The sequence below is a fragment of the Pseudophryne corroboree genome, chromosome 7, assembly GCF_028390025.1.
Source record: "Pseudophryne corroboree isolate aPseCor3 chromosome 7, aPseCor3.hap2, whole genome shotgun sequence".
In the NCBI taxonomy this organism is placed as follows: Eukaryota; Metazoa; Chordata; class Amphibia; order Anura; family Myobatrachidae; genus Pseudophryne; species Pseudophryne corroboree.
The window spans coordinates 6626798-6642084 of record NC_086450.1 but is presented as its reverse complement, the minus strand read 5'-3'; the positions used below and the strand labels follow the sequence as shown (position 1 = coordinate 6642084).

General features: G+C 50.9%; 1 protein-coding gene across 3 annotated transcripts in view; it reads right to left on the bottom strand.

Moving 5' to 3' along the window:
* The window catches only part of PARD3B (par-3 family cell polarity regulator beta), a 1283796-nt gene that overhangs the window by 965368 nt on the left and 303141 nt on the right, over positions 1 to 15287 (bottom strand). For all 3 annotated transcript variants that reach the window (XM_063932652.1, XM_063932653.1, XM_063932654.1), the window contains one exon: positions 5862 to 5971. In XM_063932652.1, the coding sequence (XP_063788722.1) occupies positions 5862 to 5971 (110 nt within the window). The remainder of the gene's footprint in view (positions 1 to 5861; positions 5972 to 15287) is intronic.

Below are 15287 nucleotides of genomic sequence, written 5' to 3'. Positions count from 1 at the left end.
GTGTTCCACACAGCTAGCGAGGACAGTGCACCATACAGCAAGCGAGGACAGTGTTCCACACAGCTAGCGAGGACAGTGCGCCATACAGCTAGCGAGGACAGTGCTCCATACAGCTAGCGAGGACAGTGCGCCATGCAGCTAGCGAGGACAGTGCTCCATACAGCTAGCGAGGACAGTGCTCCGTACAGCTAGCGAGGACAGTGCTCCATACAGCTAGCGAGGACAGTGTGCCATACAGCTAGCGAGGACAGTGCGCCATACAGCTAGCGAGGACAGTGCGCCATACAGCTAGCGAGGACAGTGCGCCATACAGCTAGCGAGGACAGTGCACCGTACAGCTAGCGAGGACAGTGTTCCACACAGCTAGCGAGGACAGTGCACAATACAGCTAGCGAGGACAGTGTTCCACACAGCTAGCGAGGACAGTGCGCCATACAGCTAGCGAGGACAGTGCTACATACAGCTAGCGAGGACAGTGCGCCATGCAGCTAGCGAGGACAGTGCTCCATACAGCAACCGAGGACACTGCTCCGTACAGCTAGCGAGGACAGTGCTCCATACAGTTAACGAGGACAGTGCTCCATACAGCTAGTGAGGACAGTGCACCATACAGCTAGCGAGGACAGTGCTTCATACAGCTAGCGAGGACAGTGCTTCATACAGCTAGCGAGGACAGTGCTTCATACAGCTAGCGAGGACAGTGCGCCACACATCTAGCGAGGACAGTGCACCATACAGCTAGCGAGGACAGTGCGCAATACAGCTAGCGAGGACAGTGCTCCGTACAGCTAGCGAGGACAGTGCTCTGCACAGCTAGCGAGGACAGTGCTCTGCACAGCTAGCGAGGACAGTGCTCTGCACAGCTAGCGAGGACAGTGCTCTGCACAGCTAGCGAGGACAGTGCTTCATACAGCTAGCGAGGACAGTGCTTCATACAGCTAGCGAGGACAGTGCTTCATACAGCTAGCGAGGACAGTGCTCCACACATCTAGCGAGGACAGTGCACCATACAGCTAGCGAGGACAGTGCGCAATACAGCTAGCGAGGACAGTGCTCCGTACAGCTAGCGAGGACAGTGCTCCGCACAGCTAGCGAGGACAGTGCTCCGCACAGCTAGCGAGGACAGTGCTCCATACAGCTAGCGAGGACAGTGCGCCATACAGCTAGCGAGGACAGTGCACCATACAGCTAGCGAGGACAGTGCGCCATACAGCTAGCGAGGACAGTGCGCCATACAGCTAGCGAGGACAGTGCGCCATACAGCTAGCGAGGACAGTGCACCGTACAGCTAGCGAGGACAGTGCTCCATACAGCTAGTGAGGACAGTGCTCCACACATCTAGCGAGGACAGTGCGCCATACAGCTAGCGAGGACAGTGCGCCATACAGCTAGCGAGGACAGTGTTCCGCACAGCTAGCGAGGAAACTATACACAAGTTCTATGTATGTGAAAGGGCTACTGTGCATTTCATAAATAACGTGAATTAAACAGAAGCGCCACGAATTCCAGCTCTCAGGGACACGAATCCAAGGGACGGCGGATCCTGCACTAACCAGAAGAAAAACACAATAACCGCGGCTGGTATTGCAGAGGGATAATATTCTCCATCTGGTGCTTCTGGAAGATTCAGGACAAGCAGAGAGACGTATAGTGGGGGACGGGCTCTGCATCTGCTCATCTGTCACTATACAATCCTCCCCGCCGCAGACAATATCCGCCTGATCAGGGAAGATGGCTCTTTTGTGTCTATATCACAAGTCACTTATGGGCCTGTCACCTCCGCCTGAACATATGCTGACGGGCACCACAAGTGAATGGACATCTAACAAGCGACGCAACAGTGAGACAATGAAGCACTTTCCAACAATGACAAACAACTGGCCAAGTAATCGCCTCCTCACAGCCCGTAACACGCGCGTTGCATATGTATTACCTCCACCCCCCAGGCAAATGCAGCCGACAGAGACATCCTAAATTCCTGGCTGAGGCACCGTCCCGTCCCAGGGCCCTTCATTCTCCACCAGACGCTTCTTATTACAATACCTGACGATAGAGTGGTTCAGGGGTACGGGCAGTCTGAAAGAAAGCGCGCGTACCGCCGGCCTGGCAGAAGCGCAGGCATGATATACCATCAACAGGCTATTACTCCCACAATATGTCGCACTGGCTGCGACGCAGGAGAGGAAATGTCAGACAAAGACAACACTCAGCTCCAATTATTATGCTTGTCCGAGTCGCTTAGACAGCACCGATCTGTCTCCATAAAACGCTTTACAGAACTGTGCCCCAGGTGTCCGTGTTCGCAGCCAAATACCCCCTTTTAGATTATTTGCACAAAACTCTGCTCATTAAGAGGATAATGAATGAAATGGCCTTTAACTCGCCGTCATCGTGAAATCACTTGGCCTTGTCAGAGCCACCGGGCACGGGGGCTCATCTCTGGGAACAAAGGCACACGCGGGAAACACACGGACGGCACCAGCCGCACTCCCGCCTGATCAGCGGACAGCTGCGTGCGACAAATCATTACTAAACGGTGCGCCTTTGCTGCCTCCCGTGCGTCCGGCTCGCTCACTTATCACTGCGCACTACCTCCGAAAACAGTATTTAAAGCAGAGATTACGTAAACCTAAATATAGAACTCTTCTGCAACTTTACTTTCCGCGTCGTCTCATATTTCACGCTGCATTGCATTATAGGGGAACCGGTTGCTGTAACCACGACGTACTGCGTGCGCCAGCTGCAAATAAACGCTGGAAACGACACGCACACAGCAGTTACTGTATCACTTATGTCCAACAACGCATGTCTGAATTCTATAAATGGAGATAAGGCGCGCTGGTAACTTTTCAGAAGTGTATTATGCCGTGTGATGATTCCGTCTCCTTTGTGCGCTTATGAGATAAATGCACGGTTATCGCGCACGCACAGCACCTCGGCTAACACATGCCCGTCAGCGACAAAAGACATCGATAACTCTCAGCTTTCACGGCGCGGCAGATTGTGCGGAGCCGAGAATGGGATTGCTCAGTCACAACAGAACACGAGCTATTATGTACTGTAATAGGAATTTCAGACATCTGTATTTAAGAGCCATTTTACCAGCTGGTACAATGCAAAGCGTTCGTCGGAGGAATTCTCCAGCCTGATGTATCACACGGCATGATAGATTACTTCAGTGTTTTGTGTCAAATTATAAAGTGTTTACACAAAACAAAGATAGTTCTGTCTATTATATAATATTACGCCTCAGACTAGCGCATAGCTGCGCTCTGCTCGCAGGGATTACACATGGATATTATATGGCACAGATCAGTGTGTATACACCAGGCCACACCCCACACGTATCCCCTGGGCCACCCCTCTGGGGTCTACCAGGGAGGGGGCTGGGTAATAAGGGCTTAATTCAGACCTGATTTCTGCTGTGCGCTTTTGCAGAGGTCTGCGATCAGATAGCCGCCGCCCACAGAGAGTGAAAACCCACCCCGCGCAAGTGTGCGAATGCATGTGTACGCTGTTCGCAACTCACCATCGAATGATTTTTCCAGTCTGTGCGTATCCCAGGACTTAAGGCCCATACACACTTGCCGATAAAATGAGCGACGTCGCTCATTTTCCCCCTCCCTGAGCGACGTCGCTCATTTTATCGGCAAGTGTGTATGCCGCCAGCGACGACCAATGCGCGGCCCGCGGGTCGTCAACGATCGTCGCTGTCGGTAGGGCATGCATGCAGGATCTGGACTGTCATCCACGACCTGCATGCACGGCTGGCGGAGGCGTGACGCCACTGAGCGACATGAGCGGTCATTTCGCTCAGTGTGTACAGTCGGCCGCCGGCCGGTCCGGGACGCGGAAACTTTAGACGTCGTCGCTCATAGAGCGACATCGTCTAATGTGTACGGACCCTAACTCCTACAGTGCGATACAAACAGTCACACACCCACCCTGAAAACGTTTTGGAACACCTGCGTTTTTCCAGACACCATGCCCGTGCGATCGAAATTTTCGCACCATCCTGTCGCTGTTTGGCGACGCACCTGCGCATTGCATATGCATGCGCAGTCATTCAACGATCGGACTTGGCCGTACATGTGAAACTTGCATCTCCCAGAATGGCGGGCCATGGTCTCTCTTCCACTGAGCCACATACACCAGCAAGGAATGGGTTAATACTGGGCACCATTTAGTACACAAGGCCCAGATCCCCTTCCAGTGAGGAGTTATTGCTGCAGCAGGGAACATATGAGATCTGGGCATGTGCAGCCTAATATTTCATATCTGGCTGACTTCTCTGTGAAACGCTGGATTGCAAACCCTTCCTGGACGTAAAAAAATACAATAAATAATGGTGGTTGGAGCGGCTTCAGAATGCTGCGGGGGTCGTGTTTACACCCCGGGGATGCAGATGAATTCAGATGCATTGCAAGCAGCTGGTCTGAGAGGCCGACTGTCTCTGAGGTGCGAGGTTGGGGAAAGGAGGTGATGGAGCTCTGAACACAGCCAGCATGAAGGTCAGTGTGAGAGCCGGGGCCATCTGTCGTCTGGGGTGCACGGAATGCTGGTGGCCTGGCGCAGTTATTACCCAGCCAGTGACAGCCTCCCCTCCCGGGAGGCAGAGAGAAAAGGAGCCACATGTTGGCGGAGGCTGGGGAGGCCGGGACGTGCACAGCAGCCAGCACAAAACAAACAACCCAAAGATTAAAGCTCCAAGTCCATTGTCTGTCAGCGCTTTGTGTGCAGGAGGGCGATGGGGAAAAGGGTTTAGACACCTGACATGCACAGTTTTGTGATATAGCCGGGTGCGTGCAGGGCTTTTGCCGCAATGAGCAAACAGACCACGCTATCCGGGGGTTATTCACAGTTGTTAGCAAACCAAAAAAGTAAGCAATTGGGCAAAACCATGCTGCGCTGCAGGAGGGGCAGATGTAACATGTGCAGAGAGAGTTTGATTTGGGTGGGGGGTGTACAAACTGAAATCTAAATTGCAGTATAGAAATAAAGCAGCCAGTATTTACCCTGCACAGAAACAATATAACCCTCCCAAATCTAAAGGTGGGTACACACTGATAGATACATCTGCAGATCAATTGATCGGCAGATATATCTATGGACGGATCGGGCAGTGTGTTGAGCATACACACTGCCTGATCCGTCAGGGACTGACGTCATGAACTGGGCGGGCATGTACACACGGCCGCCCAGGTCAGCTGTCAATCACCGCCGGCTGCCGCAGCATGTGTACGGGCGGTCGGATGACCGCCTGTACACACACAGTGACGCACCACTATATCTGTAGATATATTGGCCGTCGGCTGTGCTGCGGGGTCGACGCGATATGTCTGAACGATGGAGTTCACAGACATATCAGCCGTACACACTGGCCGACGGACGCGCAATATATCGGCCAGTGTGTACCCACCTTTACTCTCTCTGCACGTTACATCTGCCCCACCTGCAGTGCACATGGTTTAGCCCAATTGCTAACTTTTTTTGGTTTGCTAACAACTCTGAATAACCCCCATTGTAATTTATTGGTATAAAGAATCAGGGTACAGGCTACATAAACATCCACTATCTACGTTTACAGGTGGCGCAAACATTAGAGAGAAGACCTAACAGGAACTGATTGGTCTCCATATAGTACAGAGTGTATGGGGAGGGGTTTACCACACGTCGACATTTAAAATGTTGGCACCAGACGTCGACTGCACATTTTGTGGTCTTGTTCAGATTAGGGCCTAGGCTACAGTATGCAAAAACTATGTCAACATTCTGGTACTGACATGTTGGTAAATGTCGGCAATCTGAATGCCGACTTATCACACTACACCCATAGGAAGGTTATCCGTGTATGTACTAACCTGGACAGCAAGTCTCGCCCCCTGCTCGCCCGTATGAGAGGCTCCTGGATGAAAGTCAACCACAGGCCCCACGGAAGGGTCGCTGCTCCGTCTCACCAGCAGAGGCGTCCCTGAAACAAAAAGCACAGGACAGTCAGGTGCGCAAAGAACACGGCCGGCGTCTCATACCGGAACAGCCGCGCCTTGTCACAATATATTTCCCTGTCTGCCTCCTGCGGTTCCTTGTTATTTTATAGGAAAACTAACAAACGTGAGACACAGGGTGAGATAGGAAATCTCTGGCAGATGTCTGGTCAATGTAAACGCTCCTCATCGGGAGCCGTCATCTCGCAGAGAGAGAGTAAACGGATTAGAGCGCCAGCATTTCAGTGCTTAGAAGGTCAATAGCCATTTAAAATCTCCAATGCCATCCAGAGCCTACCTGTGCTAGTCATAAGAATATATTAAATACCAATAAAACAAATTGAGTTAATTTAATGTGAAAGCCGGGCTGGAAACCAAAGAAGCCGATCCATTATGAGTTGGGAGAACAAAGCTTTCGTAGCGAGGGCTGCGGGAGAGGCGCGGGGGACCGCCATCTGCGCGGAGAGGCAGCCACAAAGTGGATTACATAGGGGGCAGCACCTTGTTTCTGTGTATTTCTGCTTTTATTGATCAGCGTCCCTCGCAGGGAATATTACACCGACAGGCGACGGAGCCGCATCAAGCGTTCTACAAGCGGCCATACCAAGGTGTTAAAGAGCCTGCGGAGTCTAAACAGGCCGTGACGGAAATTAGCATTCAGCGCCTATAACGTCCCAGTTCCCGCCATGGATGTGAATTCATTAAAGGAATCACAATTTCCCATTTAGGCTGAAGAGCTTCATTATCTTAACTGGTAGATTTGCAGTATGTGTGACAGCCTGTCTGCATAATGAGGGTGCAAATGAGGGGGGGGGGGGGGGGGGGGGGGCTGTGTTTTCTTCTCATGAAATGCAAATGAACAAAGGTGGACAGCAAAATAACACAGTAAATGAACATATTTTATTGGATATACTGTATTTGTGAATTTTAAGTGAAACATACAGATGGAGCCCTGCTCATCTATCCCTTTACTAAGAATAACTGAGCCAGGGCAGTCGGACTTAATCCCCTGCTGTATTCTCCTCTCTGTATTGTATTGCAGATGAGAACAATAGATGAAAGGATTATGCTAATAAACCTTGGTGCACCTAGGTGCAGCAGAGGCGGCTAGATGAGCATGGCTCCATCTGTATAGTACTCACAATTAATGCAATGTGGGAGGGGTCATAGAACATCCTAGGTCTTCTTAGCGACATAACACTTCGCAGCGAGGGCGTCAGCGCCTAACGCGGACCATGATACACTCAGGTGATATCAATGCACTCTAACACACGGATACGGCCTCATACATCTTTTGCTGCAGCCGCCAAACATCACCAGGACCTGTGAGACTCTGCTAGCGTCGGGCGTCTTTAGTTGCCGATAATGCGTCTTGGTTGCAATGTGATTCGACTAGGACGCACCAGGAGACAGCGCTGATTGATATGCGACACGTGTATATCTGTGTGCGACTGAGTCTTGCAGCACTCAGCATACTCAGCACTCAGCATACCCGGATCCCAGCACTCAGCCGGGATCCCAGCGTCGGTATGCTGACCTGACCGCCGGTCAGACATACTACACCCGGTTTCCCCTGTGGGCCAGTCCAACCCTGTCTCCAACCAACGTAAATTAACGAACAACTATCACTCTAATTTACCATCCTCATCCGGTAGCGCAGCGCGGGGATTCCGCTATCTACAATGTTATTTATACTGTGTCTTTCATATTTACATTTATTTTTGTAAACATTCTTAAAATCCCGGCTAACGCCGGGTACTCCATCTAGTTACTAATATAATAGGGGTAAGATGTAAATAACTGGGAGATACGCACACATATATACATTACATATATACATAGTCGCCTGCCATGAGAAAGCGCTGAGAACAGACGCTTACAGCAGTTCTATCTAGCAGAGCTTCAATCACATAAACTTTTCACCTCCGTCTCATGACCCAGCAGTTCCAGACGAGCATCTGAAACTCACATGAAAGATAAATGCTAACGAAGGGTTGCTGGAAGATTTCATGTGCTGAGCCCCCCGCGGAACAGTCCCGGTGGCACTTTTCTGCTCAAGTCTCCATCCAGCTCTTATTCAGACGAGTGAAAGCTGAACTGTAATCTACTAAAAAGCGATTTTGCCTCCGTCGCTCTGCAGTATTCACACGTGCGAGCGAGGTGCAGAGCGCCCCCCACTGGAGGCATCTTTCTTATGGCAATTTACAATTGGGGATAATGCAGAACATCTCGCACAAACTGTAAAGTGAGGACGTACAATTTATTGGGGTCTTTTTATTATTTCTATTACCAATTTAAAAAGCCGGGGGTGACATTTTGCAGTCAGACCGGTCACTGTGCAATCCTTACCACACCAGCAGCCACGTCAAGGTAAAAAATTGACACATGGATTTTGTCGTCATGAGTTTGTACAGCAGGAATGAACACCGAATAATACGCCATGTCATGTTGTAGGTCCATGTACAATTCTCAACGGTTACCGCGGGTATGGGTCATTAGGTCGACCACTATTGGTCGACAAGCAGTAGGTCGACAGGGTTTGGTCAACCTAATGACTGTTTGGCCGCCGTTTAGGGGGCGCAGTCTGGGCAACGCAGGTGTGCCCGGACTATGCGGGCGGGCCACGGCAGCTGCGTGACAACACATGCAGCTGCTGCAACCCTCACAGTGTCGAGTAGCTCTCTGCCAGCGTGCAGAAGCTGCGCTGGTCGGGAGCTACTCCTAAAGTACAAAAGCATCGCCGCTGTGTGATGCTTTTGTACTTGTGCGGCGGGGTCGGGCCTGACATGCGGGGTGGACTAGCCCTGTGCTGGGCGTCCCCCCGCATGTCTGTGTATCTGATCGTAGCCGTGCAAAATTGTGCACCGCTACGATCAGGTCTGAATTAGGCCTCGTATCCCGTTACTGCATAACCTGCAACAATCTTTGTAAATATCTCAATTTAAAAAAAAAAAGGAGGAGATTTATGGTAAGAACTTACCTTTGTTAAATCTCTTTCTGCGAGGTACACTGGGTTCCACAGGGATAACATTGGGTGTAGAGTTGGATCTTGATCCGAGGCACCAACAGGATAAAAGTTTGACTGTTAACAGAATGCACAGCACCGCCTCCTCTGTAACCCCGCCTCCCTGCACAGGAGCTCAGTTTTGTTAACCAGTCCAATGCAGTAGCAGGTAAAAGAGACCACAACAGTTAGTAGCCACATACACCACATTCTCACGACAGGAGAAGGTATCAGCGGTTAATGCCATACAAACCCAAAGAAGCTAAGTGCGTCAGGGTGGGCGCCTTGTGGAACCCAGTGTACCTTGCAGAAAGAGATTTAACAAAGGTAGGTTCTTACCATAAATCTCCTTTTCTGCAGCGGGGCACACTGGGGTTCCACAGGGATAACATTGGGATGTCCTAAAGCAGTTCCTCATGGGAGGGGACGCACTGTAGCGGGCATAAGAACCCGGCGTCCAAAGGAGGCATCCTGGGAGGCGGAAATATCGAAGGCATAGAACTTGTTCACTGAGGACCACGTAGCCGCCTTGCACAATTGTTCAAGGGTCGCACCACGTCGGGCTGCCCAAGAAGGTCCAACAGACCGAGTAGAATGGGCTTTGATGGTATCAGGAGCTGGAAGGCCAGCCAGTACATAAGCATGTGCAATCACCATTCTAATCCATCTGGCCAGGGTCTGCTTGTGAGCAGGCCAGCAACGTTTGTGAAAACCAAAAAGGACAAATAGGGAATCAGATCTCCTAAGAGAAGCTGTTCTCTTCACATAAATACGGAGAGCCCGTATCACGTCCAAAGACCGCTCTTTGGTGGACAAACCTGGAGAAGAAAATGCAGGAACCACAATCTCCTGGTTAAGGTGGAAAGACGACACCACCTTAGGCAAATAACCAGGGCGAGTTCTAAGAACCGCCCAGTCATGGTGAAAACTCAGAAAGGGTGACCGCCAGGACAAGGCACCCAAGTCTGAAACCCGTCTAGCAGAGGCAATAGCCGGCAAGAACAAGACCTTAAGATTAAGCCACTTAAGGTCCACAGACTCAAGAGGTTCAAACGGGAAGACTTGTAAGGCGTCCAGAACAACCGACAAATCCCAAGAAGTCACAGGCGGGACATAGGGAAGTTGAAACAAGGTAAAACACCCTGAGTGAATGTATGAGTTGCAATTTTTCTCTGAAACCATATCGACAAGGCAGAAATGTGAACCTTGAGGGAGGCCAGACAAAGCCCTAAGTCCAGGCCCTGTTGCAGGAAAGCCAAAAGCTGGTAGTACTGAACTTGTATGCGTCATAATGGTTAGTCGAACACCAGGTGAAGTAAGAATTCCAGACCCTATGATAAATCTGAGCAGACGCTGGTTTACGGGCCTTTAACATAGTTTGAATGACCGCCTCAGAAAATCCTTTGGCCCTCAGTACAGAAGCTTCAAAAGCCACGCTGTCAAAGCCAGCCAGGCCAAATCCTGTTAGACACAAGGGCCATGAACGAGGAGGTCTGGGCATTGCGGAAGTAGAAGAGAGACCATGCAGGTCTGAGAACCAATGCCATTTGGGCTACGCTGGAGTGATTAGAAGTAGTATTCCTCCTTCTTGCTTGAAATTCCGTATTACCCTGGGCAGGAGTGACACGGAAGGGAACACGTATGGCAGCCGAAAGTTCCATGGAATTGTCAGGGCGACCACGAACGCTGCTTGAGGATCCCTTGTCCTTGCTCCGAAGACCGGAACCTTGTGATTGTGTCGAGACGCCATTAGGTCTACATCTTGTAGGCGCCACTTGTCAACTGGGAGTTGAAAGACTTCCGGATGAAGACTCCACTCTCCGGCTTGTACGTCCTGACGACTGAGGAAGTCCGCTTCTTAATTGAGGTCTCCCAGAAGAAACACTGCCAATATGGCTGGCAGATGGCGTCCTGCCCAACGAAGGATTTTTGACACTTCCATCATTGCCATGCGGCTTCAAGTGCCACCTTAATGATTTATGTACGCCACCGTGGTGGCGTTGTCTGACTGTACTTGAACAGGCCTGTTCTGTACCAGAGTCAAGGCTAGAGTCAACGCATTGAACACTGCCCGCAATTCTAGAATGTTTATCGGGAAGAGAGATTCCTCCCTGGTCCACCGACCCTGCAGAGAGTGTTGCTCTAACACCGCACCCCAGCCCAGCAGACTGGCATCTGTCGTCAGAAGGACCCAGTTGGAGACCCAGGAGGGACGACCCCTGCTCAATTGCTGGTCCTGTAGCCACCAGCTCAGTGACAGACGGACCTCCGGAGTCAAGGAGACCATGCGAGTCCTGATCCGGTGAGGCAGGCCGTCCCACTCAGAGAGTATCAACTTCTGCAGAGGGCGGAAATGAAATTGAGCATACTCCACCATGTCGAAAGCCGACACCATGAGGCCTAGTACTTGCATCGCCGAGTGTATCGACACACGTGGGCGAAAGAGGAAGCACCTTATCTTGTCCTGAAGTTTCAGGACCTTCTTCGGGGACAAAAACAACCGCTGATTGTATGTGTCCAATAGGGCTCCTAGGTGCACCATGCTCTGAGCAGGGACCAAAGAAGATTTGTTCCAGATGATAAGCCACCCGTGGGCTTGCAGGAAGTGGACCGTCAGTTCCAAATGACAGAGGAGAACCTCTGGAGAGTTCGCCAGGATCAACAAGTCGTCCAGATACGGCAGGATCCTGACACCCTGACGGCGGAGTACAGCCGTCATGACCTTGGTGAAAATTCTTGGAGCCGTGGTCAGACCAAAAGGTAAGGCCTGGAATTGAAAATGGAGGTTGCCAATAGCAAACTGCAGGTATTGCTGATGCGACACTGCAATAGGTATATGTAGGTAAGCATCCTGTATGTCCAGAGATATCATATAGTCCTTGGGCTTCAAAGCCAGAACAATAGAGCGAAGAGTTTACATACGGAATTTGGAAACTTTCACAAACTTGTTCAAAGGCTTGAGGTTGAGAATGGGCCGGGAAGAAACATTCGGCTTCGGAACTAGGAACGGCGTTGAGTAGTACCCTCGCCTTTCTGAGCCAGAGGCACTTGCACTATCACTACCGTGTCCAGGAGGGATTGTACCACCAGATGGAGAGTTTTTGCTTCCACAAGATCCGCAGGAGCGTTTGTCAAGCAAAACTGTCGAGGGGGACGTTTCTTGAAAGAGATGGCGTATCCGTGAGTGATGACTTCCCTTACCCAGGCGACCGAAGTGGTCTGTGACCATACCTGAGCAAACCGTAGAAGTCGGCCTCCCACCCTGGGATCCCCCAGAGGGAGGCCCGCCCCGTTATGCGGCAGGCTTGTCTGTTTTGGAAGCAGGCTGACGGGCAGCCCAGGCACATTTCGGTTTGGGCTTAGTGGGTTTGGAAGTGCGAGCCTGTTTCGGGTATGCCTGACCCTTTGCTTTACCTGGAGGTCGAAAGGAACGAAAGGAAGTATTCTTAGCCATCGGGGCTGAAGGTGTAGTACTAGGTAGACATGCAGTCTTAGCCGATGATAAGTCAGCAACAACCTTTTCTCTATCGTCCTAGTGGATGCTGGGGTTCCTGAAAGGACCATGGGGAATAGCGGCTCCGCAGGAGACAGGGCACAAAAAGTAAAGCTTTTCCAGATCAGGTGGTGTGCACTGGCTCCTCCCCCTATGACCCTCCTCCAGACTCCAGTTAGATTTTTGTGCCCGGCCGAGAAGGGTGCAATCTAGGTGGCTCTCCTAAAGAGCTGCTTAGAAAAAGTTTAGCTAGGTTTTTTATTTTACAGTGATTCCTGCTGGCAACAGGATCACTGCAGCGAGGGACTGAGGGGAGAAGGAGTGAACTCACCTGCGTGCAGGATGGATTGGCTTCTTGGCTACTGGACATCAAGCTCCAGAGGGACGATCACAGGTACAGCCTGGATGGTCACCGGAGCCGCGCCGCCGGCCCCCTTGCAGATGCTGAAGTCAGAAGAGGTCCAGAATCGGCGGCTGAAGACTCCTGCAGTCTTCTAAAGGTAGCGCACAGCACTGCAGCTGTGCGCCATTTTCCTCTCAGCACACTTCACACGGCAGTCACTGAGGGTGCAGGGCGCTGGGAGGGGGGCGCCCTGGGAGGCAAATGTAACCTATATAAAGGCTAAAAATACCTCACATATAGCCCCCAGAGGCTATATGGAGATATTTAACCCCTGCCTGATTTCTCTAAATAGCGGGAGACGAGCCCGCCAGAAAAGGGGCGGGGCCTATCTCCTCAGCACACGGCGCCATTTCCTCTCACAGCTCCGCTGGTCAGGACGGCTCCCAAGTCTCTCCCCTGCACTGCACTACAGAAACAGGGTAAAACAGAGAGGGGGGGCAAAATTATGGCGATATTTTGATATAACAAAGCAGCTATAAGGGAGCACTTATTATAAGGCTATCCCTGATATATATATATAGCGCTTTTGGTGTGTGCTGGCAAACTCTCCCTCTGTCTCCCCAAAGGGCTAGTGGGTCCTGTCTTCGTTAGGAGCATTCCCTGTGTGTCTGCTGTGTGTCGGTACGTGTGTGTCGACATGTATGAGGACGATATTGGCGTGGAGGCGGAGCAATTGCCAAATATGAGGATGTCACCCCCTAGGGAGTCGACACCAGAATGGATGCCTTTATTTATGGAACTACGGGATAGTGTCAACACGCTAAAGCAGTCGTTTGACGACATGAGACGGCCGGACAATCAATTAGTGCCTGTCCAGGCGACTCAAACACCGTCAGGGGCTGTGAAACGCCCTTTGCCTCAGTCGGTCGACACAGACCCAGACACAGGCGATGACTCCAGTGGTGACGGTGACGAATCAACCGTATTTTCCAGTAGGGCCACACGTTATATGATTTTGGCAATGAAGGAGGCGTTACATTTAGCTGATACTACAGGTACCACTAAACAGGGTATTATGTGGGGTGTGAAAAAACTACCTATAGTTTTTCCTGAATCAGAAGAATTAAATGACGTGTGTAATGAAGCGTGGGTTGCCCCTGATAAAAAGCTGATAATTTCAAAGAAATTATTGGCATTATACCCTTTCCCGCCAGAGGTTAGGGAGCGCTGGGAAACACCTCCTAGGGTGGACAAGGCGCTAACACGCTTATCTAAACAAGTGGCGTTACCCTCTCCTGAGACGGCCGCACTTAAAGATCCATCAGATAGGAGGATGGAAAATATCCAAAAAAGTATATACACACATGCAGGTGTTATACTACGACCAGCTATAGCGACTGCCTGGATGTGCAGTGCTGGGGTAGTTTGGTCAGAGTCCCTGATTGAAAATATTGATACCCTGGACAGGGACAATATTTTACTGTCGTTAGAACAAATAAAGGATGCATTTCTTTATATGCGTGATGCACAGAGGGATATCTGCACACTGGCATCACGGGTAAGTGCTATGTCCATTTCGGCCAGAAGAACTTTATGGACGCGACAGTGGACAGGCGATGCGGACTCAAAACGGCATATGGAAGTTTTGCAGTATAAAGGGGAGGAGTTATTTGGAGTCGGTCTATCAGATTTGGTGGCCACGGCTACAGCCGGGAAATCCACCTTTCTACCTCAAGTCACTCCCCAACAGAAAAAGGCACCGACCTTTCAACCGCAGCCCTTTCGTTCCTTTAAAAATAAGAGAGCAAAGGGCTATTCATATCTGCCACGAGGCAGAGGTCGAGGGAAGAGACAGCAACAGGCAGCTCCTTCCCAGGAACAGAAGCCCTCCCCGGCTTCTACAAAAGCCTCAGCATGACGCTGGGGCTTCTCAAGCGGACTCGGGGACGGTGGGGGGTCGTCTCAAAAATTACAGCGCGCAGTGGGCTCACTCGCAAGTAGATCCCTGGATCCTGCAGATAATATCTCAGGGGTACAGGTTGGAATTAGAGACAGATCCACCTCGCCGTTTCCTGAAGTCTGCTTTACCAACGTCCCCCTCCGAAAGGGAGACGGTTTTGGAAGCCATTCACAAGCTGTACTCTCAGCAGGTGATAGTCAAGGTACCTCTTCTACAACAAGGGAAGGGGTATTATTCCACTCTTTTTGTGGTACCGAAGCCGGATGGCTCGGTAAGGCCTATTCTAAATCTGAAGTCCTTGAACCTGTACATAAAGAAGTTCAAGTTCAAGATGGAGTCACTCAGAGCAGTGATAGCGAACCTGGAAGAGGGGGACTTTATGGTATCCTTGGACATCAAGGATGCGTATCTCCACGTTCCAATTTACCCCTCACACCAGGGGTACCTCAGGTTCGTTGTACAAAACTGTCACTATCAGTTTCAGACGCTGCCGTTCGGATTGT